Below are 26,340 nucleotides of genomic sequence, written 5' to 3'. Positions count from 1 at the left end.
AGGAGCAGCGTGGCTCAGTGGAAAGAGCAAGGGCTTGGGAGTCAGGTCGTGGGTTCTAATCCCAGCTCTGCCACATGTCTGCTGTGTGACCTTGGGCAAGACATTTCACTTCTCTGAGCCTCAGTTATCTCATCTGTAAAATAGGGATTAAGACTGTGAGCCCCTCGTGGAACAACCTGATCACCTTGTATCCCCCCGCCCCCAGAGCTCAGAACAGTGATTTGCACATAGTAAGCACTTAACAAATGCCATCATTATTATTAAGCGTATGTCGAGCACTGTTCTAAGTGCTGGAGTAGGTGGAAGATAATCAGACCTGACACAGTCCCTGTCCTGCATGGAGTTTGCAGTTGAAGTACTGGATCCCCATTTTACAGTTGAGGAAACTGAGACACAGAGAAGTTAAGTGACTTGCCCAAGGTCACACAGCAGGCAAGTGGCAGAGATGGGGATTAGAACCCAGGTCCTCTGACTCCTAGGCCTGTGCTCTCTCTACAAGGCCACACTGCTCTGCCTTGGAACCTCTAACTAAATAATTTTATTTTGTTGTTCACAAAGAGTGCAGAAACTGTTAAGAAATTGCCAAGAGAAAACAAGAGAGTCAATCCGCTGATGCCTGATTAGAATGTCTGGTTAGACTTCACAGGGAGAATTTGGGATTTATTTTGCCGTAATGTTGCTGAATTTCTCTAAAATAAAGATCAGGAATCAAATTCACAATTTTGAACTTATGAGAATTAGTTTCTTCCTGCTTATTTTGGTCAAATCAAATGAATAATAATAATGATAATAATCATCATAATGGCATTTGTTAAGCACTTACTATGTTGTAAGGACCATTCCAAGTGCTGGGATAGATACAAGCTAATCAGGTTGGACACTGTCTCTGACCCACATGGGGCTCACAGTCTAATTCCTTATTTTACAGATGAGGCAACTGAGGCACAAAGAAGTGACTTGCCCAAGGTCACATAGCAGGCAAGTGGAGGAGTAGAATTAGAACCCAGATCCTTCTGACTCCCAGACCTGTGCTCTACCCACTAGGCCAGGCTGCTTCCCTAGTACTAGTACTAGGGAGTACTGATTTCTGTTAAAATGGCAACTGTGCTTTTTGAATCAGAAACCTGATGAAATTAATATTTGATTAGATCAGTCACCGAGGATTTCTTGCTACACACAGTTATTAAGGCAAAACAAGTTCTCTATTAAAGAATGTGTTAATTCACGCAGGATCCAATTTTTATTAACCCTAAATAATAAACCTGAAAACTGCAATGAGTTTGGATTTAGCCTGGACTGATTTCTTTAAAGGTTTTCCCTAGAAAATTAGCTATTCAATTTCAATTTTAATAATTGGGACTGAGTGCAATCTTTTTTACTTCCTTTTTATCACACTAATCTAATACTTTCCCAGCTGTATTAAAACTGATAACTAACCCACCCTTATATAAATTCGTATGTTCTAAAGTTACCAAGGTTGAGGGAAACATTTTTTTCTTCAGGATTGCTGCCTTCTTTAGGTGTAATGGTTAGCACTCTGGACTTTGAATCCAGAGATCCGAGTTCAAATCTCGGTGGAACCTCTTGCTTTGAAGCAGTGTGGCTCAGTGGAAAGAGCCCAGGCTTTGGAGTCAGAGGTCATGGGTTCAAATTTCGGCTCTGCCAACTGTCAGCTGTGTGACTTTGGGCAAGTCACTTCACTTCTCTGTGCCTCAGTTACCTCATCTGTAAAATGGGAATTAGATTGTGAGCCCCCAGTGGGACAACCTGATCATCTTGTATGCCCCCAGTGCTTAGAACAGTGCTTTGCACATAGTAAGTGCTTAACAAATACCATTATTATTATTATTCTTTACGAAACAAAATTTCCCAACAATTTTGACTTTCCTAGCTGGGCAAGTTTTAGGACTATGTTAGCTCGTTGCTCTACACTTTAAGCTCATTGTGGGCAGGGACTGTGTCTGTTTATTGTTATATAGTACTCTCCCAAGTGCTTAGTACAGTGCTCTGCACACACTAAGTGCTCAATAAATATGAATGAATGAATGAAATACAGAAGCCTCAGTCTGCTGAGAGATCTCATATGCAGCTAGTGAAACACATGAAATCACATTAAATGTTTTGTGCTGCCCCCAAAGAAGAGACCTAGAGTAAAACAGAACACTAAGACAGAAGAACTATTTTCGGAGCAGCGTCATCACTGAGTACAAGTTGTAGACTGTGAGCCCACTGTGGGACAACCTGATCACCTTGTAACCTCCCCAGCGCTTAGAAGTGCTTTGCATATAGTAAGTGCTTAATAAATACAACTGAATGAATGAATGGTGCTTTATTGATCTGGAAGTCAGAAGGACCTGGGTTCTAATTCCAGCTCTGCCCTTGTCTGCTGTATGATCTCGGACAAGTCACTTTACTTCTCTGTGCCTCAGTTACCTCACCTGTAAAATGGGGATTAAGACTGTGACAGGGACTGTGTCCAACCCATTTTGCTTGTAACCATCCCAGCACTTAGTATAGTGTCTGGCACATGGTAAGCACTTAAGAAATATCATTATTATTATTATTTAGCAGCATGAAAGCCACCTGCAGCATACACAAGAGGAATGTACAACAGCTCCCTGTCTCTCAAACACTTCTATGAAGTATATTTTGGGTGACAAATATTATAAAGAGGTGAGAGCGTTCCAGGTCAGCAAGACCCCTGAAAACCACTGCATACCGTTAAGTATATCTTATCAGAACCCCTCTATAAAATCAGGATGGGGGATGCTCTACACTTTTCCTTTTTTGTTTTCAATGTTTAACATTGACACCTTACCAAAACTTAAATCTTAAAATGATTACCTCAAAACCCATCTGCCATTTTTTTAAGAGTGTTTTCCAAATGGTTTCCTTGGGGCTACATCTGCCTTCCCCTTTAACTCTCCCTTCCTTAGCTAATTCCTTGTTCATCCATCAACCCTCCTGCTTCTGGACTTTAAAATACACATTTACAGCTTCTGTTCATTTACAGAATTTTTTTGCGAATTCTTTATTTGATGATGATGGCATTTGTTAAGCGCTTACAATGTGCAAAGCACTGTTCTAAGCGCTGGGGAGGATACAAGGTGATCAGGTTGTCCCACGTGGGGCTCACAGTCTTAATCCTCACTTTACAGATGAGATAACTGAGGCACAGAGACTGCCTCAGTTTGGATAAGTTGAGTGACTTAACCAAAGTCACAAAGCTGACAAGTGGCGGAGCTGGGATTAGAACCCATGACCTCTGACTCCCAAGCCCCTGCTCTTTCCACTGAGCCACACTTTTTTCTGCTCTGGTTCAAAGGTTTATTTTAATCTTCTGAAATCTACCTACCTAAGCAAACTGAGAGTTGGAGAGAACCCTGGGCATCTGAGAAACCCTATTCAAGAATTGCTCATGGCAAATGGTGAAGACACAAAAAGGCATTCAATCAAGGCACATCTCCAAGAGGCCTTCCCTGAAGAGGCTCTCATTTTCTCTTTTCCCCACTCCCTCCTGTGACACCCCTACACTTGGATTTGCATCCTTTATTCACCTTCCCTCAGCCCCACAGCACCTGTGTACATATCTGTTATTTATTTCAACTGATAAATCAGTCATAGTTCTTGAGCGCTTACTGTGTGCACAGCATTGTACCAAGCACTTGGGAGAGTACAATATAACAATGAGTTTACAGTCTATATTAGTGTCTGTCTCCACATCTAGACGACAAATTCATTGTGGGCAGGAAACATGTCTACCAACTCTGTTATATTGTACTCTCCCAAGTGCTTAGTATAGTGTTCTGCACACAGTAAGTGCTCAATAAACACCACTGACATATTTATTGAATGCTTACTGTGCAAAGCACTGAACTAAGCATTTGGGAGAGTACATACAACCTAGCCTGCTTTCCTCCAATAGGGCTCAGAGAACTGAACGAGTATCTTAACCTTGTGATGAAAAACCAAGAGGAATATTCCTTTGCAGAAAGAAAATTAACATTACGTTTGGATCAGCGGTTGCCCAGGAAGGAGAAAAGTACTTGAATTCAGTCAGACCCAGGGTTGATATCACAGAACTGAGAGAAACTACACTCTGAAACCAGCGAACATGGGAAGCGGTGACTGAAACATCTCTGGAGAAATCTTCCCTCAACTGAGTGAAAGCTCATATATGAAGGTTTTGCAATTGGCCAATCATGTATTGTGTAAGAGAAGCAGCACGGCCTAGTGGATAGAGCACAGGCCTGGGAGTTAGAAGGACCTGGGTCCTAATCCCGGCTCTGCCACTTGTCTGCTGTGTGGCCTTGGTGAAGTCACATAACTTCTCTGTGCCTCAGTTACCTCATCTGTAAAATAGGGATTAAGTCCATGAGCCCTATGTGGGACAAGGACTGTGTCCAACCCAATTACCTTGTATTCCTTCTACATTTAGAACAGTGCCTGGCACTTAGTAAGCCCTTAACAAATACCATGTATTTCAAACTTTCCAAACATGCTCAGAAGCATTTGTGACTCTTTGATGAACCTACATTTCCCTCTAGCCCAGAAATGCCATGCAACTATTCTCAAGACATGTGTCTCTATTGTTCCCTGGGGATCTGGTCAACATTTCAGAATGAAATGGCCTTGCTTGAGTCCATCACCCCATTAATCAACGGTATTTACTGTGTGCTTTTCAGTGTGCAGAGGACTGAACTAAGCCCTTGGAGAAAGTACAATATAATACAGTAGATATGATCCTTGCCCACAAGGAGCTTACAATCCACAAGGGGAGATAAGCATTAAAAGAAATGACAGATATGATTTGTAGTGGGTACAAGGATATTTATATAACTGTTGCGGGGCTATGGTATCAAAATGATTAAAGGATTCACAGCCAGCTGCACAGTCTGCTTTGATGAGGGAAGGCAAGATAAGGAAAATGAAGGGAAGGCCTCTTGGAAGCATCTTTCAGTATTACCAATGGAGCAAACAGGGCTGGGCGTATTTAGTCTGAGCCACAGCAAGGAATCTGGACTCTTTCAACAGATTTGGGAACACTGTCAAAAGTTCCTGAAACAGGCCCAGAACAGAGACCTGCCTGAAAATGCTGAGATCTCTTGGCCGAGGGGCCACAAACCGGCACGGACCATCGTCCAGGACAGAGACCTGCCCGAGAACACCGAGATCTCTCCGCCGAACGGCCTCAATGTGACCGGGTCATCGGTCATCGGAACCACGGCCTATTGTCTTCCTGCCCTCCAGGTTTATAGAACATTTCATTTCTGAAATGCTGCAGCTGAGAAGCAGTCATTTTCTTCATCTTCCTTCTTTCCCTGCAGTCAGATCAGGGTGTGGCTGCTTAACACCCATGTGGCAAAGGCCCACGTTCACACATTTGTACACTTCAACAGCTGCCTGCCTTCACATCAACCCACCTTCTGCTTTTCCCTACATTCACACCAACACAGGCTGTTTACTCGTAAACACTGGCCTCTTCACTCTCAAAGGCCCAAGGACAACGCAAACTTCTCCTCTGGGTTTCACAAGACTAAATTGTTTTTGTTGTCTTTTACCTCACCAACCCCACCTTCAATCCCATCATGTCAGCACATCCTAGTCCTCTCCTCCCACCATACCTCCCCTGCCCCCTCTGCCATCCAATTCCTCCCCAACCTTTGCGCCATCCTCGCCCCATCCCTGTAATCCTGTCCCAGTGCCACCCCTTGTCCCCCTCCCCCTGAACTGACCCCGTCAACTCACTCCCACCCATCACACCGTCCACTCCCCAACTACTCCCTCCCTCACTTATTCAGCCAAGTGTGGCCTGTGGAACCCCCGCTCCAACATGGGGAAGCTTCCCTTCATCCTTCACCTGTTCCTGACTCCTCCTCCTCATCATCACTGAAACTTGGCTCTCCCCAGATGACACGGTCTCCCCTGCTGCTCTCTCCAGAGGGGGCTTCGTCTCCTCTCACTCCCACAGACTCACTGGGAAAGGAGGAGGTGTTGGCTTCCTTCTTGCACCCCGATGCCCCTTTCATACCATTCCACCTCCCCCATCCCTTTCTTTCCCTTCCTTTGAAGCCCACATCATCCGCCTCTACCACCCACTCCAGATTCTAGTAACTGTCATCTACTACCCGCCCAGGACCACCTCCAACTGTAGAGAAGCAGCATGGCTCAGTGGAAACAGCCCGGGCTTGGGTGTTAGAGGTCATGTGTTCCAATCCCGGCTCCACCACTTGTTAGCTGCGTGACCTTGGGCAAATCACTTAACTTCTTTGTGCCTCAGTTACTTCATCTGTAAAATGGGGATTAAGACTGTGAGCCCCAGGTGGGACAACCTAATTATGTTGCATCCGCCCCCCCCCCCAGTGTTTAGAACAGTGCTTGGCACATAGTAAGCGCTTAACATATACCATCATTATTACTATTATTAACCATTTTGATCCCTTTCTCACATTCCTGCTCTCTTTCTCCTTGCCTACATTGATCCTTGGGGACTTCAATATCCACATAGATGTTCCTGACGACCCTTCCACTACCCACTTTCTATCACTCCTCAACTCCATTCACCTCCTGCTCAACCCCACCTCACTCACTCACCAGCAAGGATACACATTCGACCTCATCATCTCTGGCCACTGCACAATCTCTACCCTCACCAACTCTGCAATCCCTCTATCAGACCACAGCCTCCTCACTTACCTCCTCTCCCACACACCTCCTCCCTGTAAATCTGTACTATTCCCCCAGAGAGACCTCTGATCTTTGACCCATCCAATTTTCTCAACTCATCGTGCCCCACAGCCTCCAAACCCAAAGTACCATCCCTTGATGACCAAACTGACACTCTCATCACCATGCTCTCTACTGAACTCAACTCACTTGCTCCTCTATCCGTTCGTCGATCTCGTACCACTAAGTCACAGTCCTGGATCACCTGCACAGTCCATCTCCACCACTGTTGTGTACAAGCCGCGGAGCGCTGCTGGTGGAAATCTGAATATCAGACCGAACTCCTTATTTTCGCACCCAAACCCCGTCCTCCAGACTCCTTTCCCATCGCCACCATCCTTCCTGTCTCACAAGCCCGTAACCTTGGTGTTATCCTTGACGCCTCTCTCTCATTCAACCCACATATTCAATCCATCACTAAATTCTGTTGGTCCCATCTTCATAACATCGCTAAAATCCACGCTTTCCTCTCCATCCAAACTGCTACCATGTTAATACATCATTCATCCTAACCTGCCTGGATTACTGCATCATCCTCCTTGCTGACCTCCCAGCCTCCTGTCTATCCCCACCCCAGTCCAGTCCATACTGCAGCCCGGATCATTTTTCTACAAAAACATTCAGGCCATGTTTACCCACTTCTCAAAAAGCTCCAGTGGTTGCCCATCCACTTCCACATTAAACAAAAACTCCTCACTGTTGGCTTTAAAACACTCAATCCCCTTGTCCCCTCTAACCTCAGCGCGATACTCTCATACTACAAGCCAGCCCGCACACTTCGCTCCTCTAATGCAGACCTCCTCACTGTGCCTCAATCTTGCTATCGCCGACCCCTCAACCCAGGTCCTGCCTCTGGCCTGGAACTTCCTCCCTCCTCAAATCCAACAGATAATTACTCTCCCCTCCTTCAAAGTCTTATTGAAGGCACATCTCCTCCAGGAGGCCTTCCCTGACTAAGCCCTCCTTTCCTCTTCTCCCACTCCCTTCTGCATATTCCTGACTTGCTCCCTCTGTTCTTCCTCCTTCTCAGCCCCACAGCACTTATGCACATATCTGTAATTTATTTATTTATATTAATGTCTGTCTCCCCCACCCCACCCTCCCACCCCCAGACTGTACGCTCATGGTGGGCAGAGAATTTGCCTTTTTATGATTGTATGGAACTCTCCCAAGTGCTTGGTACAGTGCTTTGCACACAGTAAGTGCTCAATAAATATGACTGAATGAATGAATGAATATATGAGAGGTTATAAGATGATGACTATGCTCTAAAAGCTCCCATAAAAGAAGTTGTTCAGATGATTAATCTGGGAAGCACTTCTGAATGAAGAGGACTGAAATTAGACATCAGTCTGAACCTGGTATGCCCTACACAGAACCAAAGATCAGAATTCTGTCATCACAGAGTTCTGTTACCGAGGCAGTGTACTCTCCAATGATAAAATAGTAGACAAAGAGATAAACAACTTAAACAAGAGGGCCAGCATATCCTTTGGGAGAGTGACAATGTGTGGTTCTGGTGGGGTAACAGAATTCATCACAACCAAATGTCTACAGAGAACTGTAGTGTCCAACTTGAAAGAGTGGGAGCATTTATTAAATGTCCATTTGCTGTGTGGCTAGATGTGTGAATTATGTCTTTAATGCTATTTTTGTACTTGTATTACTTCATCATCCCACTCTGTCAGTTGCTAAACCCCTCCCCAGGTTAATCTTAGATTCTGAGCCCCTGGAGGGCAACACATTTAGTTCTAACCAACGTATTTTTTCCTCAGGCTTACTATTAACCACAAGATGGGGGTTCAATACATAATATTATTACTACTACTAATGCAGCAGGCCTGAGAAGAGCACAACACCAATGGGTGAAACAGTGCCAAGACATTATTTTGGCAAATCAAGGGGCAATCTACATTCATTCAATCAATCAATTAATATTATTTATTGTGCACCTACTGGGTGCAGAGCACTCCTCTAAACTGTAAACCCGTTGTGGGCAGGGATTGTCTCTATTGCTGAATTGCAGTTTCCAAGCACTTAATACAGTGCTCTGCACACAGTAAGCGCCCAATAAACACGACTGAATGAATACTAAATGCTTTGGAGAATACATCTAAGAGACACTCCCCCTCTGTATTTAAGGAGCTCATATATACAGATCTATGCATAATAAGCACATTATTTGCACAAATAGATATATACCCACATATGGATAAATGCAATCTATATAATCTTCAGCATTTTGAAGAAGACAACACCGACTGTGAAATTCACCTAAGAGTGAGTTTGGGTGTGAGCCTGAAAGACTGTCAAATTTTTCTAAATATCAAAGACTTTTAGGACCTTGGATTTAACAGGAAGGAGGCCATTGGCTAAAATGTGAAAGGTCACACACAATGTGATACAGTCTACATTTTGTTCCAGTTCTATGCACTGGCATTTAATATAATTTATAATCTACGGAGAGAGTAGATTAGGAGTGTGGGGTGGGGGAATAATTTATCACCAACTAAAAAAACCCTGCAACGCCTCTCTGGCTCCTCTTTCTCTGACCTAAGACTCCCAAAAGAGATATGGAGAGTCCACCTCACACCAGATGGAGAGTACACTTCACACCAGCTCATCAGATTGGCTTTACTCTTGCATAAATCTATATTTATGCCCAGAACTCTCAACCTGGAGAATCATTCTGTTCCCTGATTTGGAGTAGTCAGTCGTTGTAACCTCTGTGTAAGGTTATAATAATTTCCTGGTCAAAATATGTCTTGGGGGTTTTCAGTATTTCCTATCACTCTTGCGCTGAATGTTGTTGCCTCAGTTCATATCTACATCTCTCCTTGGGCTGCCAGCTCTAACTGAGTAGTTTGTCTGCTTTGCTCACAACACACCATCTGGTCTCAGCCCTGGGCTTGTGTTCTTGGCGAGAGAACAAGAGCTTCCACGTGTTGGGAAAATCCAAAAGCAAAACTGCCTGACCTGCATGTATTCTTGAGCATTTAGTTGATATCTGCATTAGCCTGATATTAGGTTAGCCTTCTTCCTTAAAGCTTGTGAGCAGTGAGAGTAGGTTCTCAGCTGAGGAAGGACAAGAGCAATAAATGAAAGACCACTAATGGAGAAAAACTTATCATCCAAGCCAGCTGCCTCAGAATGCTTTATGAGGTATTGTTTTGCCATACATCTGTCCCTCTGTTCACTGGAAAAGAGATCCCTCTTTTTCCCCCCATCCCTAAAATGAAAATAAAAAACATCTTTAAATTTCAACGTAGAGGCCACTTGCTGACCCCAAATGCCTATTACGGTTACAATGTAGCTTTATACAAATGGACTCACTGACCAGATATTTTTTCTAAAAAAAGCATCCACTACAATACAGGCACGTGAGGGAAATGAAGCGATATATCTCAATATCTGAGAGGCTTTGGGATGTTGTATTAGTAGAGGTGCTCCAGCTTGAAAATGTTACTTTTGTGGTTCTCTGTGCCCAAAGCTAATTTCCATTAAATTCAGCTTGCACCTCAGGGGATCCTTGACAGAAATTTCCAGATGCCCTGACTTTTCAAATTCTACCAACTTCAAAGGCCGAGAACTGCACGCCAGCGTGTTAAAGGGAAGGGAGAGGAGGTGGGATTTCAAAATCAGCCAGAGGGTCCATGGCAGAGATCAATGAACAATTTCTCCTTCTCTTAGGGCTGAATATACAGTACCTCATTAATGGAACTGCCAAACTCCTGCCATTCTGGGAGGAGCACCTTTAGTAGAGGTATTGCACACTTCTTAATATGGTTTTCCAAGAAGATGGAGGGAGATGAAAAATATTTACTAAATGAGATGGGCTAACTAGGAGGGTTTTTCCTTGCTTTAAAGGAGATGATGATTAGTGATAACTTTGTTTCCCACCTTGTCTTGCTGTGTATTCATTATCTTCAATCAATCGTGCTAATCCAAAATCAGCAATCTTGCAAATCAGTCCATTCCCCACAAGGATGTTAGCTGATCGCAGGTCTCTGTGAATATAATTCATTCGCTCAATGTAAGCCATCCCTGCAGCAACCTAGTAAAACACGGACATGGGTGAGTGTTCCATTCTATATAGAATAGCGTGGCCACTAGTTCTATCTGAAGCAGTGATGTGACTGAAGTATACCTGGGCTGCCATGTCCACTAGATTCGGGAGTTTAAGAGCTCTTCCTTCTCCATCTTTCAAGAAATCTAGCAGACTTCCTGCAAATGAAAGATAATACCAGTTTACCTTAAACAGAGAAGCTCATAAGGGAATAAGAGGGGGATGTTCAGTTTTAGACTGTGAGCCCACTGTTGGGTAGGGACTGTCTCTATATGTTGCCAACTGGTACAACCCAAGTGCTCAGTACAGTGCTCTGCACACAGTAAGCGCTCAATAAATACGATTGATTGATTGATTTTAGCATTTTGAGGATCAAATTTCATGTGGAAGGAAGAACATGCCAATTTCTAAAAGAATCAAATGCAGTAGATAAAACATTCACAGTGTAAAGCTATAACTCATCTTAAATGACTCCTTTCGTCATTTTATCTCTTTTTTAAGAAAGAGGATTATAAGAAGATGTCAATCCACAATCCTTGGCCCCAGAACTAGTGTGATGGGGCCTTGGGGAGAAGGGAAGAGTTAAGAAAATTTGGGTTATATACTTATACCAACAGAAAGTCCTGATGGAGACCAGGTAACAACAAAGAGAAATAAAATTTTCTCTAGTTAAAGTTAATCACTCGAGTTTTACAGCAGAGATCGAAATAAAGACAATGAAAAGTGAAGCTAAATAGGTTCAAGAATATTTCCTACACAAAAATAATCATTTTCAAAGGCTGCTTACTTGCAATGGTTACCCCCTGAATTTTTATATTTCGGTTTATATTTCTTTGAAGTGGAAGTCAAAGGACAAAATGTGTGCCAAAAAATCCAAGAAATGAGAAACAGTGTCCCCTGTTATATTTTCCTTCTAGATTTTCTAAATTCCTATTTGGTTCATCAGATATGAACATACATCTTAGATAAAGCCTCAGCAGTACAGTAAGTGTCCATTAAAGAGCATGATTTATACGATTAAGAAAGAAGCAAAAAAAAATAAGGGAGTGATTATTCATGATAATATTATCTGAAGTGGATTGAATCCAGTCTGATTTCTAAGACTTGTCTTTACCTATGATCTTTTGGTGCTGATCACTGTGAAATGCAAATCTCAGCTAGATCAATCAATCAATCAATCAATCGTATTTATTGAGCGCTTACTATGTGCAGAGCACTGTACTAAGCGCTTGGGAAGTACAAATTGGCATCACATAGAGACAGTCCCTACCCAACAGTGGGCTCACAGTCTAAAAGATCATTTCATTCAAATTAACATCAGAGGAGTATTTCACAGTAGAGAGTATTAACATTTAGGTTCTTGGAGGAGTTGGAATTCCTGATTCCCAAGGCCTGTAGGGAAATTAGGGTGGTAGGATACAAGAACCCAAGGATACAGACAATGCTCTTTTAAAAACAACTTTCCATATCCTTCTGCACAACCCACAAATGTAGTTACTTGTCAGAGCTTTACGAGCCTCCTAAATTATATCTTCCACATTTTTCCATTTGAGCTACATAAAGCTATTCCCGCCCCCAGCTCTACTCCCTTCCCTAAAACTCGGAGGTTTTCCACATCCCGATATTGCCCTTTGACATCCATGTACCTTCATTTGCTGCAGATTTTTGCTGCTCCAGATCTCCCAGCCACCTTGCCCTCCTACATCCAGTGGCTGCAAGGTAGGAGTCCAAAGCTATGGGTGGCTGGGATGGACAGGAGAGAGCAGGCAGTGGCAACAATAAAGAAGGTGGACACAGGGTAGGGCCTCGCATCTTCTCCGGGGAATCCCTTTTTTCCCCCTGAATCATCTCCTCTCCCGTTACTGTTTGCTCTAGCCCTGGCCCGGTCTGGGCGGAGAGGACCACTGGATTTGGAAGGGGCTTCTGGGGTGGTGGTAGAGACCACAGTCAATCAATCAATCAATCGTATTTATTGAGCGCTTACTGTGTGCAGAGCACTGTACTAAGTGCCTGGGAAGTACAGGTTGGCAACATATAGACACGGTCCCTACCCAACAGTGGGCTCACAGTCTAGAAGGGGGAGACAGAGAACAAAACCAAACATATTAACAAAATAAAATAAATAAAATAGATATGTACAAGTAAAATAAATAAATAGAGTAATAAATATGTACAAACATATATACATATATACAGGTGCTTTGGGGAAGGGAAGGAGGTAAGGCTGGGGGGATGGAGGGGGGAGGATGGGGAGAGGAAGGAGGGGGCTCAGTCTGGGAAGGCCTACTGGAGGAGGTGAGCTCTCGGTAGGGCCTTGAAGGGAAGAAAAGAGGAAGAGTCGCGAGCCCGCTGCACTGAAGCACCCCCCAAAATGACAAAACTATAACCAGAACTGAATGTTGTGCAGACTGAGTTGGGAGCAGGGGGAACCAGGCTGCCTGGCTATGAAGGATGAGGTTTTTTTCCCAGGCAAATTCATTAAATACAAATAAAAGCAGAAGAGATTTCCACTCTGTTGACATGGTAGAACTATTGTGAGTTATTGATTTATGCAGAAACTAAGAGAAAATCAGGTGGGCAGCTTCATTTTTCTTTGCACTCTGGACAAAATAAGTGAAAGCGAGAATCATTACCCAACCTTTATTCATGTATTCCGTGACAATGTAGATTGGTTCTTCAGACACCACAGCATAAAGCTGGACCAATTTATCATGCTTTAGCTTCTTCATGATCTGTGCTTCTTCTAGAAATGATTCTGGGGACATTGTGCCAGGCTTAAGAGTCTTAATGGCCACTTTAGTGTTCCCATTCCAGGTTCCTGCAAACAATTCATGATATATAGAGTCAAACCAAGTTCCTCTAGCGTAGAAACCGACCATTTTACTAAGAACTATCTGCCTTAATTTTAGGCTCTAAACTTAAAATAATAATAATAAAAAAGAACCCCAGGATATAAAGGCAAACGAAGATTACAGACTTTGTCAAGTATATGTTGAGGGAAAAAAAACCCAGATAATTTTACTTGTATTCATTTAACCAACGGGCCAATTCTCTTTTTTTGTTATATTTTTGATCCCTCCCAATTTAGTAAATACTCTTTTACTTCTCTGGTTTCCCCGTCTTCACGAGTGTGCATCATTGATCATGGGAATCACCAGTTGACAGCTGGTTTTTAGCCAGTAGAGGGAGCACTAGCCACGGAAGAGGAGACAAGTGCTCTTCGGGGTTTTCGAGAACAAAACAAGCTAAGGAATTTTAGAATCTGGAGGTCACTTCCAAATAGATTTCCAGCATCTTACACAGTGCCAAATTTAGTCTTTATTAACTACTTGACGCCGTCCTTTTCCCATTGGAACAGCCACGAAGTCAGCACCAAGAATCCCCATGCCAAATCTGCCATCACTTCAACAAAGCGCACACAAAAATTCCCAGATTTCATTCATGGACAACTCGATTAGAAAAATGAATCCTGTGAGCTTAGAGAAATAAACAACCACCATAAATAAACTAACATTAATATTTGGTTTTAGATGTATGCAAGTGGTGCATGTTTTCAGATAATGATCTAGAGGCAAGGCTTATTATTATCATCATCATCATCAGGCTCATTTGAATTTTGAATTTGTATTTGTTTTCTCACTGTACAAAAGCAAAAACATCCTTTTTAAAAACTACTCTATGGCTAACCAAATTATGTGAACCTGAAGACTTTAATTTAAATGGTGATTTAAATATTTATGTTTAGTTGAGAAAGGTAATGTGAGAATGTATTTTTAGAATCTTGTAGGTCTGAGCAACTCTGTAACTCACTAGAAAATGAGATTTTTGTAATTGTGTTACGCAAAACAGAGAATTAAACAGCGAGAAGTAGTAGAAATCATCAAAGTTTCTTGCAGAAAACAAATGGGAATTTTAGAAAGTTTAGGTGGTTTCCATTATTTTCCATGGGGCTGGGGCAGGTTAACACATAGCCCTTCTAGGACTCCAGTGTTACTCCCTCCTTTAGAGAAGCAGCCTGGAATAGTGGATAGAGCACAGGCCTGGGAATCAGAAGGTCATGAATTCTAATTATGGCTCTTCCACTTTGCTGTGTGATGTTGGGCAAGTTGCTTAACTTCTCTGTGCCTCAGTGACTTCATCTGTAAAATGGGGATTGAGACTGTGAGTCATAAGGAACAGGGACTTTGTCTATCCCTATTTGCTTGTATCCACCCCAGCTCTTAGTACAGTGCCTGGTACATAGTGAGCACTTAACAAATATTATTATTATTATTATTATTACTACTAATTATTTAGGGCTTAAGGAACAGGGACTTTGTCTATCCCTATTTGCTTGTATCCACCCCAGCTCTTAGTACAGTGCATGGTACATAGTGAGAGCTTAACAAATATTATTATTATTATTATTATTATTACTAATTATTTAGGGCTTAAGGAACAGGGACTTTGTCTATCCCTATTTGCTTGTATCCACCCCAGCTCTTAGTACAGTGCATGGTACATAGTGAGCGCTTAACAAATATTATTATTATTATTATTATTACTAATTATTTAGGGCTTAAGGAACAGGGACTTTGTCTATCCCTATTTGCTTGTATCCACCCCAGCTCTTAGTACAGTGCATGGTACATAGTGAGAGCTTAACAAATATTATTATTATTATTATTATTATTACTAATTATTTAGGGCTTAAGGAACAGGGACTTTGTCTATCCCTATTTGCTTGTATCCACCCCAGCTCTTAGTACAGTGCATGGTACATAGTGAGCGCTTAACAAATATTATTATTATTATTATTATTACTAATTATTTAGGGCTTAAGGAACAGGGACTTTGTCTATCCCTATTTGCTTGTATCCACCCCAGCTCTTCGTACAGTGCCTGGTACATAGTGAGCACTTAATATTATTATTATTATTATTATTACTAATCTTCTAGACTGTGAGCCCACTGTTGGGTAGGGACTGTCTCTATATGTTGCCAACTTGTACTTCCCAAGTGCTTAGTACAGTGCTCTGCGCACAGTAAGCTCTCAATAAATACGACTGATTGATTGATAATTATTTAGGGCTTTTGGACCAAGGAGGGCTGAGTCCTAGCAGCCAGGCAACCACTGGAGCAGAAACCAGAAGTGGGTTGGGTTTCTCTTCTAGGGGCCACAGCCACACACGATCGTTTCACATATTCCCTGGTGGGGCCCTGGGTTGCTAAGACTACAGTCCCCAGAAGTCCATAGGAAAGTGTGTGGTAGTGGCCTTCTGACTGAATCTGGGTTCACTTCTGGTCCGGTTTCTACCCCGTCCAGAGCTTTCTACGCTGTAGTTTGTGGCTCAGCTCAGGCCAATCTGGGCATAGGTCAGGACCATGGTTGGCCCTCAGGCAAGGCTTACTTTCTGAGGGATCTGCACGCATTCGGATCCACCCACAAGTCCCAAAGGCATGAGCTAGGCCAAAAAAACGAATTGGGTAGGTTTGGCCAAGCTCTAACTTGCCCTCCACTCACCTCACTTTTAGAGGCTGAGGGAAAATGGTCTGTGGGAACATGTGCAGTTGATTCCAGGGGAGCCCAGAGGCCCCCAGGACAACTATGCCAGGAGAGCACAGTGGACTTATCCAGAAGTGCCTCTCCGTAAAAGAAGCCCGGGTCTCCTACCAGTCCAGACCGAACCCCACATCAAATACAAACAGGGTACTCTTGTGGTTCTGTTTGGGTTAGGGCAAATGTCTGTTATATTGTACTCTTCCAAGTGCTTAGTACAGTGATCTGCACACAGTAAGCACTCAATAAATATGACTGACTAACTGACTGGTCTAGGCAGGGCTTTACAACCTTCCCTTCCTCCTCCTTACCCAAGACATTTCAAGACAATCAGATAAGCACTCCTTGATCACGCTAAAGTATTTTGAAAGATATGAAAAACGAGAAACAAATTCTCATTAACGTGTGTACAGATTCAGGTCTGCCAATCTGAAGCTTTCAAAAGGTTTAATTGCTTTTATAGGCCTGGCAAAGATCTCAAGAGATTATTGAGTCCATCTTCCTAGCTTCAGAAAGGTACCTGTGATTCTATATATTTAATAGTACAATCGGTGAAATGGTAAGAATCTCTTCCTTCAAACTCTGTGTTATCTAGAGTGGTCGAAGGCTGTGTAGTTTAGTGGATGGGGGCAGGGCATGGATTCCCCTGCTTTGTGATATCAGGGAAGCCATTTAACATCTCTGGGCTTCAGTCTGTCACCTATTTGATGGGGACAGGGTTAATGATAGCATTTATTAAGTTCTTACTATGTGCAAAGCACTGTTTTAAGCACTGCGGAGGTTACAAGGTGATCAGGTTGTCCCACGGGGGGCTCACAGTCATAACCCCCATTTTACAGATGAGGGAACTGAGGCCCAGAGAAGTTAAGTGACTTGCCCAAAGTCACACAACTGACAAGTGGCGGAGCTGGGATTTGAACCCATGACCTCCATGAACTCCAAAGCCCATGCTCTTTCTACTGAGCCATGCTGCTTCTCCAGGGTTGTGAGGACAAAACGAGGTAACACGAAAGTGTTTTGGGAAGAGAAAAGCATTTTACCAATTTAAGATATTATTATTACTCAAACTATTATTTAATGAGGGGCCCCATTAATATCCCTATGAAAACAGGCACTTAAAACCTGTTCAGAAAGCATGCATGAGACAGAAAAGTCCCCCACATGCTGTTTTGCTTTCCTGTCCAATGTTTCAAGTATGAGACACAAAATAACCAATAAAAGCTTTGTAAGGGAATAAACACTTCCTAAGATGTGACCACTAGAAGAATATGGCTACTTTGTCGGCATTAAATGGCCGCAACACCCAGGACAATCACTGCTTGAAAATTCAGATTAAAATGCCTACCTGTTCTCTTTTTGTACCTTAGTCAAAATATATGTGTGCATGTGTTCCTTGTTCAAAACTGTTCTTTCAAGGAGCTCTTAAAGATCCATCCAAAGCAAAACATATTCTCTGCCTTACCAAACCACACTTCAGCGAAACACCCCTGACCAAGCTTCTTTTCCAGTAATAATGAATCACGTGCAACTTCCCATGCATCTTTAGACAATCCAACAGTTTGTGGAGTGCAATTCGAAGCAATCTTAGTTAAGTTAAAACACAAACCATCAGCTTTCTCTATAGGAGAGGAAATTAATAAAAAGACACAATACTTATAATCCAAAATTTTGCATGCACAGAATAAGATGGAAGGTGACATGTCCTTCAGTACTAGACTTGAGTACATTGGCCAATTTTTTTTTTGGAAACAGAGGGCAGTGAATTTATGCCAGCTTGAAAAAAGTTTCTCTGTACGATTAATATGTTAATAAATTAAGGAGCTAGTAAAGTTCAAATTTTGCAACATTGAAAACAAAGAGTGTTTTTTTGTGCTCCTTGCGACTTGAAGTATTTTCCAAAACAAAAATATATTAATTGCCCAAGCCAATAATTCAAAATTCCATTTTGGGAGTGGGTCACCTTCCATCTTTGGTATCTTATTTCCAAGAATAATCATAATTGTAGAATAATTATTCACAGCATACCCATCCATACTTCCCCAAACTGCCCATTTCCCAGTCTCTTGATCAACTGGAGTGATTCTCGTGGAATTTCCCAGACATCTTTGGTTTTGACAGATAGATCAGTAAGCCTTGGCATCCCTTTATGACAAGGGACTACTAAGCGGCAGCAGAGACCTGCAGCTCTCTCTGATGGAGTGGAAACAAAGCCAAGAGCAGAAGGGGAAAGAAAAGCGCAACACATGAAACAAAAGCATTTACAACAAGTATTAAAACCCAACACGACTGACCAACAACTAATAACAACAACAGCTATTTTAGCATCAAAAGCATCTGGGAGGATTAGAGGTCACACACTGAAACACGATTGCTTGAGAAGGAACAGGGGATATTTGAAAAAGGACTTCTTAAGCTACAGCCCAAAGGGGGGCAGATTGCTTTTAATCAGAATTTTCACGTTCGCCTAGGATGGGGGCTTCAGCTTAGGGTGGAAATGACACCCCAACCGCTACAACTTGAATAAACCCAGTTTCCCCGTTTCCCCGATTGCATATTCAATTTTGGAGTTCCACCAACTCTCTGGTTTTGGGTCAGGTCTCACCTGCTTCTGGGGTTGAAACCTGGCCCTTGAAGGCCCCTAATCCTGAGAATCTCAGTTGGTTTTGGGTTCACTTGATGGCTTGACTTACTGTGTTACAAGTCTGGGGTCTGATTCAGGTACTCCCAGACCTGTGGAATTATCCTACGGAGGCAGACCCCTAAGTTCCCTCATCTACTCAGGGCTCTTGAGTGTGGTGAAGATTTGTGCTGGCCCAGATTTCTAGTATGGGCCCTGCAGAGGTGGTAGATTAGTTCCACCACAATTCCAACAGGTTTTGACAAAACCTTTCTTTCTCCTCCACTATAGGAGGGAAACAGTGGCAATATATTACTTGGTGAGCTACTTCTGGTTTCCAACTGGGTTATAACCTGGTTATGTTTCTCTGGGAAGGTTTCAGGTAAATAAAAAGGTTTTTGATCTTCTCCAATTTTAGCAAACTATAACCTCTCTCCTTATGCCCTCGCCCAGCCTAAATATTACAATCAAATAATGGGTAGGATTAACCATTCCATACTTATGATGAACACATTTTTTGTTCCTGGAGTATAGATTTTAAGTCCTCATGAAGGAATGAATTGTTCTAAACAAAAATTGTTAAAGACCAAGAAAAAGATAAAGGTCAAATTTCTCTCAGCTAGTTCGCTGGCATGCTAATCAACAAATTTTGCTCTTGTGTTGCTTTCTATGACTTTAACTATCCTATTACATTCCTACTGTTCATTAAGTTGTGAAACTCACAAGGGGGAGCAAGGCCAGAAAAGCACAAGAATAAAGAAAATAGGAGAATAGACTTATGGGAGCAGGGTCAAACCCATAAAATCAAAGTGGGAGAAAAATAAGGGAGGTAATTATTTTTTTCTAGGGTAATTTGAAATACTCTTTTGAACAATTTGCTTTTAGGGTTATTAGAGTGGTCATCAGAAACCACCTGACTCCAAGATAGGAATTTCATGCCAAAAAGGCACAAACCTAATTCCCTTATCGGGAATTGACATAAGCAGTACAAATCTTAGGATTTTTACCAAATGGAAGTAGCGAACAACCCCCTTCACCTAATCAGGAAAGACCTAATCTTTGGTTAGTCATGCTGGAGGTTTAAACTGCTACTAAGAGGAAAGGTGAATCATAGCATTAAACTGTGAGCCCGCTGTTGGGCAGGGACCGTCTCTATATGTTGCCAACTTGTACTTCCCAAGTGCTTAGTACAGTGCTCTGCACACAGTAAGCACTCAATAAATCCGACTGAATGAATGAATTAAACAGTTTTGCAACCGCCCCCCCCCCCCCCCAAAAAAAAAACAACAACCAGAGAATCACTCTTCCTTGAAATTAAAATCCTGAGATTTTTATCTAGGAAAACAGTCATGTTAGAAGTGCAACACTGAGAGATATTGATGAAAAATGTTTAATGTGCAATGCATTTGTGGAAGATGAAAATCCCTAGTACTGATTTTACTATCTCTCCCTCTCCCCTTTCATCTTCACCACTATAAGAGTGAATCTTTTAAAAATATACATTTATCTGGCGGTGGAAGTGTACAAGGCCTAAGAACTTGCAGACAGGGCAATGGCACACATTTTCTCCTCAGAGGGATACTGCCCCAGCTGGTCAGAGCCATTTTAATTAATTCTTGCTTCTGGCACGGAGTACTTCAGCAGTGCCATGAGACTACATTTCCCAGCCCTGCTTGAGACAAACACTTTCTGTCTTGGCTTCCATTCCTCAATCCACTAGTCCCTGATCTTCTGAACTTCTGGACAGATGCAAGGAATTTAGGGTCTTGGCACCTCTCCCGGACTAATGAAGCACTGATGTCTGTCTGTAAGGCTTTTTTTTTTTCTTTTTAACACTGTCGATTCACACTTTTGGGCTCGTTAATTGATCTTAGATATTTTGCTTCATTTCCTGGAAAATCATCTTCAGAATCACTCTCAAACCAAGACAACTATGCACTTGGACCTATACCCTTTAAATATTTGATTATCAACTCCATTTTCAGCACCACAGCACCTACATTTATAATTTATATGAATGTCTATCTCCCCCTTCGAGACTGTACGATCCTTGTGGGCAGGGAAAGTGTCTTATCAATTCTATTGTACTTTACTCTCCCAAGAACTTACTACAGTGCTCTGCACAAAGTAAGTGCTCACTAGTTACCACTGAATGTCAGCTGTACTTCATTAAGATACAATATTTATAACCAAATGAAAGGAAAAATTTAGGCCTCCTCCAAAATGAACATTTATATATATGCATATTTTTTCTGTTACTTTTAATGTTGCCGATCACCAGACATGTAGTTTTGTGTGGTGTGCAGAAATAATTAGGTGCTCTTGGAATATCATGTAAGGGGTGAAATCTTGGTTCAATTTTGAGGGTCATATTTGTGTCTCAAACCATTAGAAAGGCACACAGTTCACACTAAATTGCTGAAGGTAATACCCGGGGTGGACAGAACATTTAACTGCCAACCCAAGAAAGAATACTATTTTAATGAATTAGATTGTAGTCTGGAGCACCAGGTGTTTAAAAATAAACAAAATCTTACAAAAGTACTTGTGTTTTTCCCAGCTCCCAGCACATCAAAACAGTTAACAACATCCAAAGATGTTAAGGGAGATGATTTGGGTTTTTTAAAAAAATTTAACTGAATACATGTTATAGATCTTGGCACCTGAAATAAGTCAAGGTAGAAAATGAGGCTCTAGTTTAAGAATAAACCTCTTAAACAGGCTGCAAAAGAGTGAACTAACTGTCCATGCAGCTAGTTTGGAAATATTATTATTTAAAAGAAATGTTATATCCCCAGCCTGAGTCAACAGTTAGGGGCCTTACAGAAACCTCCATTTCTTCCTTAGTTTTTGAAGCACGGAAACAAGGCGGCTAGACGAAGACACTTTGGGGATTTTAGGACAAAGATGAAATCCAGACAATTTGCAATCATCCTCTGCTCTTGAAAATTATGATCTACACATAACATAATACCAATCTCTGTCTGATCTGCTTAGGGTATATCTTCTCAGCGCTTAGAACAGTGCTTGGCACATTGGAAGCGCATATTAAAATTCCATTACCATCATCACTGTTATTATTATTATTATTACCAGCAGGAGAATTAGTAAAGGCAACATTGTTGCTCAGAGACACTATTAGCCAAACACCATGGAAGATTCCAGGTATCAAACAGAAAACTTTATTCAACTAACTTTTTAGCAAAATCTATTTTTGGACTTTCTCCTACTGAATTCTAAAACTAAACAGTACCCACAGTTACCTGAGTAATGTTGAACCAGCTGTTGGAGAGTTTCAAATTGGGCCCTTGTTGTAATATAGTATCCGCCATTGTCAAGTTTGCGAATTTTATAATGTTTGACATGATCTCCTTTCATATCATCCCAGTCGCGGATAGAAAGAGAATAGGCACCTGAGCAAAACACAGAAAACCATTAATAGCTAAGTTACTCGGGGCACATGTTTTATTGTTTATTTCATTGTACTTTGATCACTAGGAGAGGAACTCACACAAAAATACACACATCAGGTTCTAATTCAATTTTTTTAAGGCTCCACTGCACAAAGAATAGGATGCTGGTATTTATAGTGCTTCCACCTTTGGTAATCATGATTTTCAAACTTTTTTTTTCAGTTGGAATCACTCCTCTTTTCTAGTTGTCTTTAACTGCCACTTCCAAATCTTAAAGGAGTCATGGGGGGATGATAAGAGGACTCTGGGGGTGCTCTGGTACATGGGGGTGTACCATTTAACTGCGGCCTCTGGAGCTGCTGCAAAGGGGGTCTCTAGAACTCAAGGTTTGGACCCAGAAAGGTTTATGATGTGGCACAGGGAAAATACAAATAATTGAAACTAGATGAGGCACACCACCAAGTTCCCAACAAGCACAATGCAATTCTATCCTTGAGTTGCAAACAAGTGGTCAAATGGACTGAATGGAGTTATACTTCTTTCACCTTACCTGCCCCATCTTGAGAAGCTAGGAAAATAGCATCTTTACAGCGACTAACCTACAATTTTCTATCTAAACAGAGAGTTTGCTAGATGCCAGGTAATGAAAGATCCAGAACTGGTAAGGCTCTTCCTGGATTTCCTTGGACAGTCTCTGACTTCAGTTCTCTGTCTTGGCTGAAGCTTTTTCTTGGAACTATTTCATTCCAAGTAAACCCAGGGAAACTGATCATGTGCTATACTGGCCCTAACTTCCCAGTGAGATGAAAGTCCAGACTTCTCCTCACAGCATCACCCGGAGCCATATACAATACCCAAAATTGATGGAAATCTTATGCGGGGCAGATGCTCCCATAAATTCCCTCCTCCCACAGTGCCACTCCCTTCCAATCAGGGTTTATAGAACTGGTGTGCAGATTCCACCCTGAATATGGGGTTTGGGTCCAACCACAGTAAATTACAAGAATTCATAAATTTTATTTTATCTTACATAATTGGATTTAGGGCTCTGGGAATGGCTTAGCAGATTTATGCAAATGCTATCCATATCAAGGGATCTTCAGATTGAGCAAAAAAGACTGCTAGCTTATTGACAGGGTCTGGCATTGGGCTGGTTCCATCAGAATTCACCTGCAAGCAGTTCTTCCACGACACGTGGCTGTTCTAAGCATCAGTTTTTCTTCACCAGGAACGGGACGCTTTCTAGTAAATCATTTCAGACTATCCTGATGTGCAGTAGAACCAAATCTCATTTATTCTGTCTCTTCAGACAAGGAAAGGATTTGGCCTCCATTCAGAGATGACAATAAGCCAAGCAAAAGCTCTTATTTGTCTCTCTCGGTCAAAATGATCCAAGTAACTCTAGCACTGCCCTCACATCTTATAAATAGCCCTCATTTTTTATGCTCCAGGGCACGGCTGAACACAGACAGCAGGAAGGGAATTCGCCGTGTGTTAGGGGACACCTAAGTGGGAGTGACATGGTAATGGCAGGAAGCCAAAGGTACACGTCTGCCTTGGTAAGGAACAGAAGGCCACAACCATCTAACGTGTAACGAGGTAGAAGACCTTGGCCAAGGATGGGGCAGCTTCTCTGCTTAAAAATTCTGGATTAAGAACTGATTGCAAATCAGTTCTTAAGAACAGCGAATTGAAGACCCTAAGGACAGTTAAGAGGAAATAAAGACGTAGCAGTTGTTACAGATAGTACCATTCCCTTATACAATGAACAAAACCTCACTGACCCATTATATAGGCTATAGAGATGTATAGATTAATGTAAGTTAAAAACACCACAAAACCAAGAAATATTAACCTGTGTCTAACCTGATTAACTTATACCTACACTAGCACTTAGAACAATACTTGACACATAGCAAGTGCTTAAAAATAGAATAAAATAATTATAACAAAAAATTCATCATACTTATTGAGCACTGTCCTAAGCACTTGGGAGAGTACAATATAACAGAGGTGATACATACCCACAAAGAGTCTACAGTCTAGAGGGAGAGATAGACCTTAATAGAAATAAAATTAAATTATGGATATTTAGATAAGTTCTAAGGGGCTGAGGGAGGAGTGAATAAAGGGTACAAATCCTAGAGTGCAAAAGTGATGTGCAAGGGAGTAGGAGAAGAGGAAATGAGGGCTTAGTCAGGGAAGGTCTCACAGAGGAGATGTGCTTTTAATAAGGTTTTGAAGGCAGGGAGAGTCAATGTCTGTTGGATATGAAGAGGGAGGGGGTTCCAGGCCAGAGGAAGAATGTGGATGAGGGTTTGGCGGCGAGGTAGATAAAATCAAGGTACAGTGAGCAGGTTGGCATTAGAGGAGTGAAGTGTGCAGGCTGTGTTGTAGTAAGAAAGCAGTGCGAGGTAAGGAAGGAGGGGGCAAGGTGACTGAGTGTTTTGAAGCCTACAGTAAGGAGTTTCTGTTTGATACTTGTACATATTTACTATTCTATTTATTTTATTTTGTTAATGTGTTGTTTTGTTGTCTGTCTCCTCTTTCTAGACTGTGAGCCCACTATTGTGGTACGGACCGTCTCTATATGTTACCAACTTCTACTTCCCAAGAGCTTAGTACAGTGCTCTGCACACAGGAAGTGCTCAATAAATACGACTGAATGAATGAATAAGGAGGTGGATGAGCAACCACTGGAGTGGGGAAACATGGATTGAACATGTTTTTAGAAAAATGATCAGAACAGCAGAGTGAAGTATTTACTGGAGTGGGGGGAGAGGAGGCAGGGAGGTCAGCAAGGAGACTGATGCAGTAATCAGGGCGGGATGGGATACATGCTTGTAACATGTTAGCAGTTTGTTTGGATGGAGAGGAAAGGGTGGATTTTGGTGATGGGAAGGTGGATCTGACAGGATTTGATGACAGGCTGAATAAGTGGGTTGAAAGAGAAAAGAGTGGAGGAAAATGCCAAGGTTATGGGTTTGTGAGACAAGGACGATGGTAGTGCTGTCTACAGTGATGGGAAAGTCAGGAGGAGGAAAGGGTTTGGGTGGGAGTATGAGGAGTTCTGTTCTGGACAATTTAAGTTTGAGGTGTTGGCAGGAAATCATATGAAAACTGAGCAATGCTAGTAGAGAAAATTACTCAAGGGAAGACATAGCTAGACTGGGCATTAATAAGAAATAGTTTAGGAGTTTTAAAAGTAGTTTTTAGAGATGAATGAATAATGTACCACGAAGTAGTGTGGCCTAATGGATAAAGCACTGGCCTGGGAGCCAGAGGACCTGGATCAGCTCTGCCACTTGCCTGCCGTGAGACCTTAAGCAAGTCACTTATCTTCTCTAAGCCTCAGTGAGTTTCCTCAACTGCAAAACGGCAATGCAATACCTGTTCTCCTTCCTACTTGACTGTGAGCCCCATGTGGGACAGGGACTGTATCTGGACTGATTAACTTGTCTCTACCCCAGTGCTTACAACAGTGCTTGACACAAAAACACACTGAATACGAACCATTCTGAACATTACGAAAATACTTTTAATTGTACATCTTTGCATCCTTAGGGGAACATTATTTTCTGCCAAGCAAGTTCGTAAAACTTAAATAACATAAAATACAAACACAACAACAGTTTCAGCACAATATAACAAGGTATCTACTATTTCTTGTCACCTTACCTTTGGTGGTTTCACTCTCTCGTATAAGGAAGGTACCTCTGGGGTTTCCAAAGGATAAGAGCTGCCTCTCAGCATCTTTCCGGCCAAGTTTGCCAAAATACCACCTTCGGAAAAAGTGAACAGATTCAAAAGAAGGAAATAGTTTATGCTGTTTTATGCACTTGAGAAATGGAACTACTGAACTCCAGACATGATTTGGTCCATAAGATGACATTTATGGGGAGCAAGTAAGCTTTCCCTGAAGGTTTCTGTGCCTATAAAGTAGTTTCAATCTCAAGTCTTTAAGTCATTCTTTGTATTC

The 26,340-nt window shown here is 42.0% G+C and overlaps 1 protein-coding gene across 8 annotated transcripts in view; it reads right to left on the bottom strand.

The window, feature by feature from the left end:
- The window catches only part of FYN (FYN proto-oncogene, Src family tyrosine kinase), a 267,959-nt gene that overhangs the window by 40,896 nt on the left and 200,723 nt on the right, over positions 1-26,340 (bottom strand). For 6 of the 8 annotated variants that reach the window (XM_038760919.1, XM_038760918.1, XM_038760921.1 and 3 more), the window contains 6 exons: positions 26,040-26,143; positions 22,212-22,361; positions 18,357-18,521; positions 13,431-13,610; positions 10,874-10,950; positions 10,627-10,780 (listed from right to left, as the gene is read on the bottom strand). In XM_038760919.1, the coding sequence (XP_038616847.1) occupies positions 10,627-10,780; positions 10,874-10,950; positions 13,431-13,610; positions 18,357-18,521; positions 22,212-22,361; positions 26,040-26,143 (830 nt within the window). Of the gene's footprint in view, positions 1-10,626; positions 10,781-10,873; positions 10,951-13,430; positions 13,611-17,793; positions 17,950-18,356; positions 18,522-22,211; positions 22,362-26,039; positions 26,144-26,340 lie in introns of all 8 variants that reach the window. The other 2 variants (XM_038760925.1, XM_038760926.1) reach the window with 2 other exon arrangements.

The sequence above is a fragment of the Tachyglossus aculeatus genome, chromosome 19, assembly GCF_015852505.1.
Source record: "Tachyglossus aculeatus isolate mTacAcu1 chromosome 19, mTacAcu1.pri, whole genome shotgun sequence".
Taxonomy (NCBI): domain Eukaryota; kingdom Metazoa; phylum Chordata; class Mammalia; order Monotremata; family Tachyglossidae; genus Tachyglossus; species Tachyglossus aculeatus.
The sequence above is the reverse complement of the archived record's forward strand: the minus strand, read 5'-3'. Positions and strand labels throughout refer to the sequence as shown.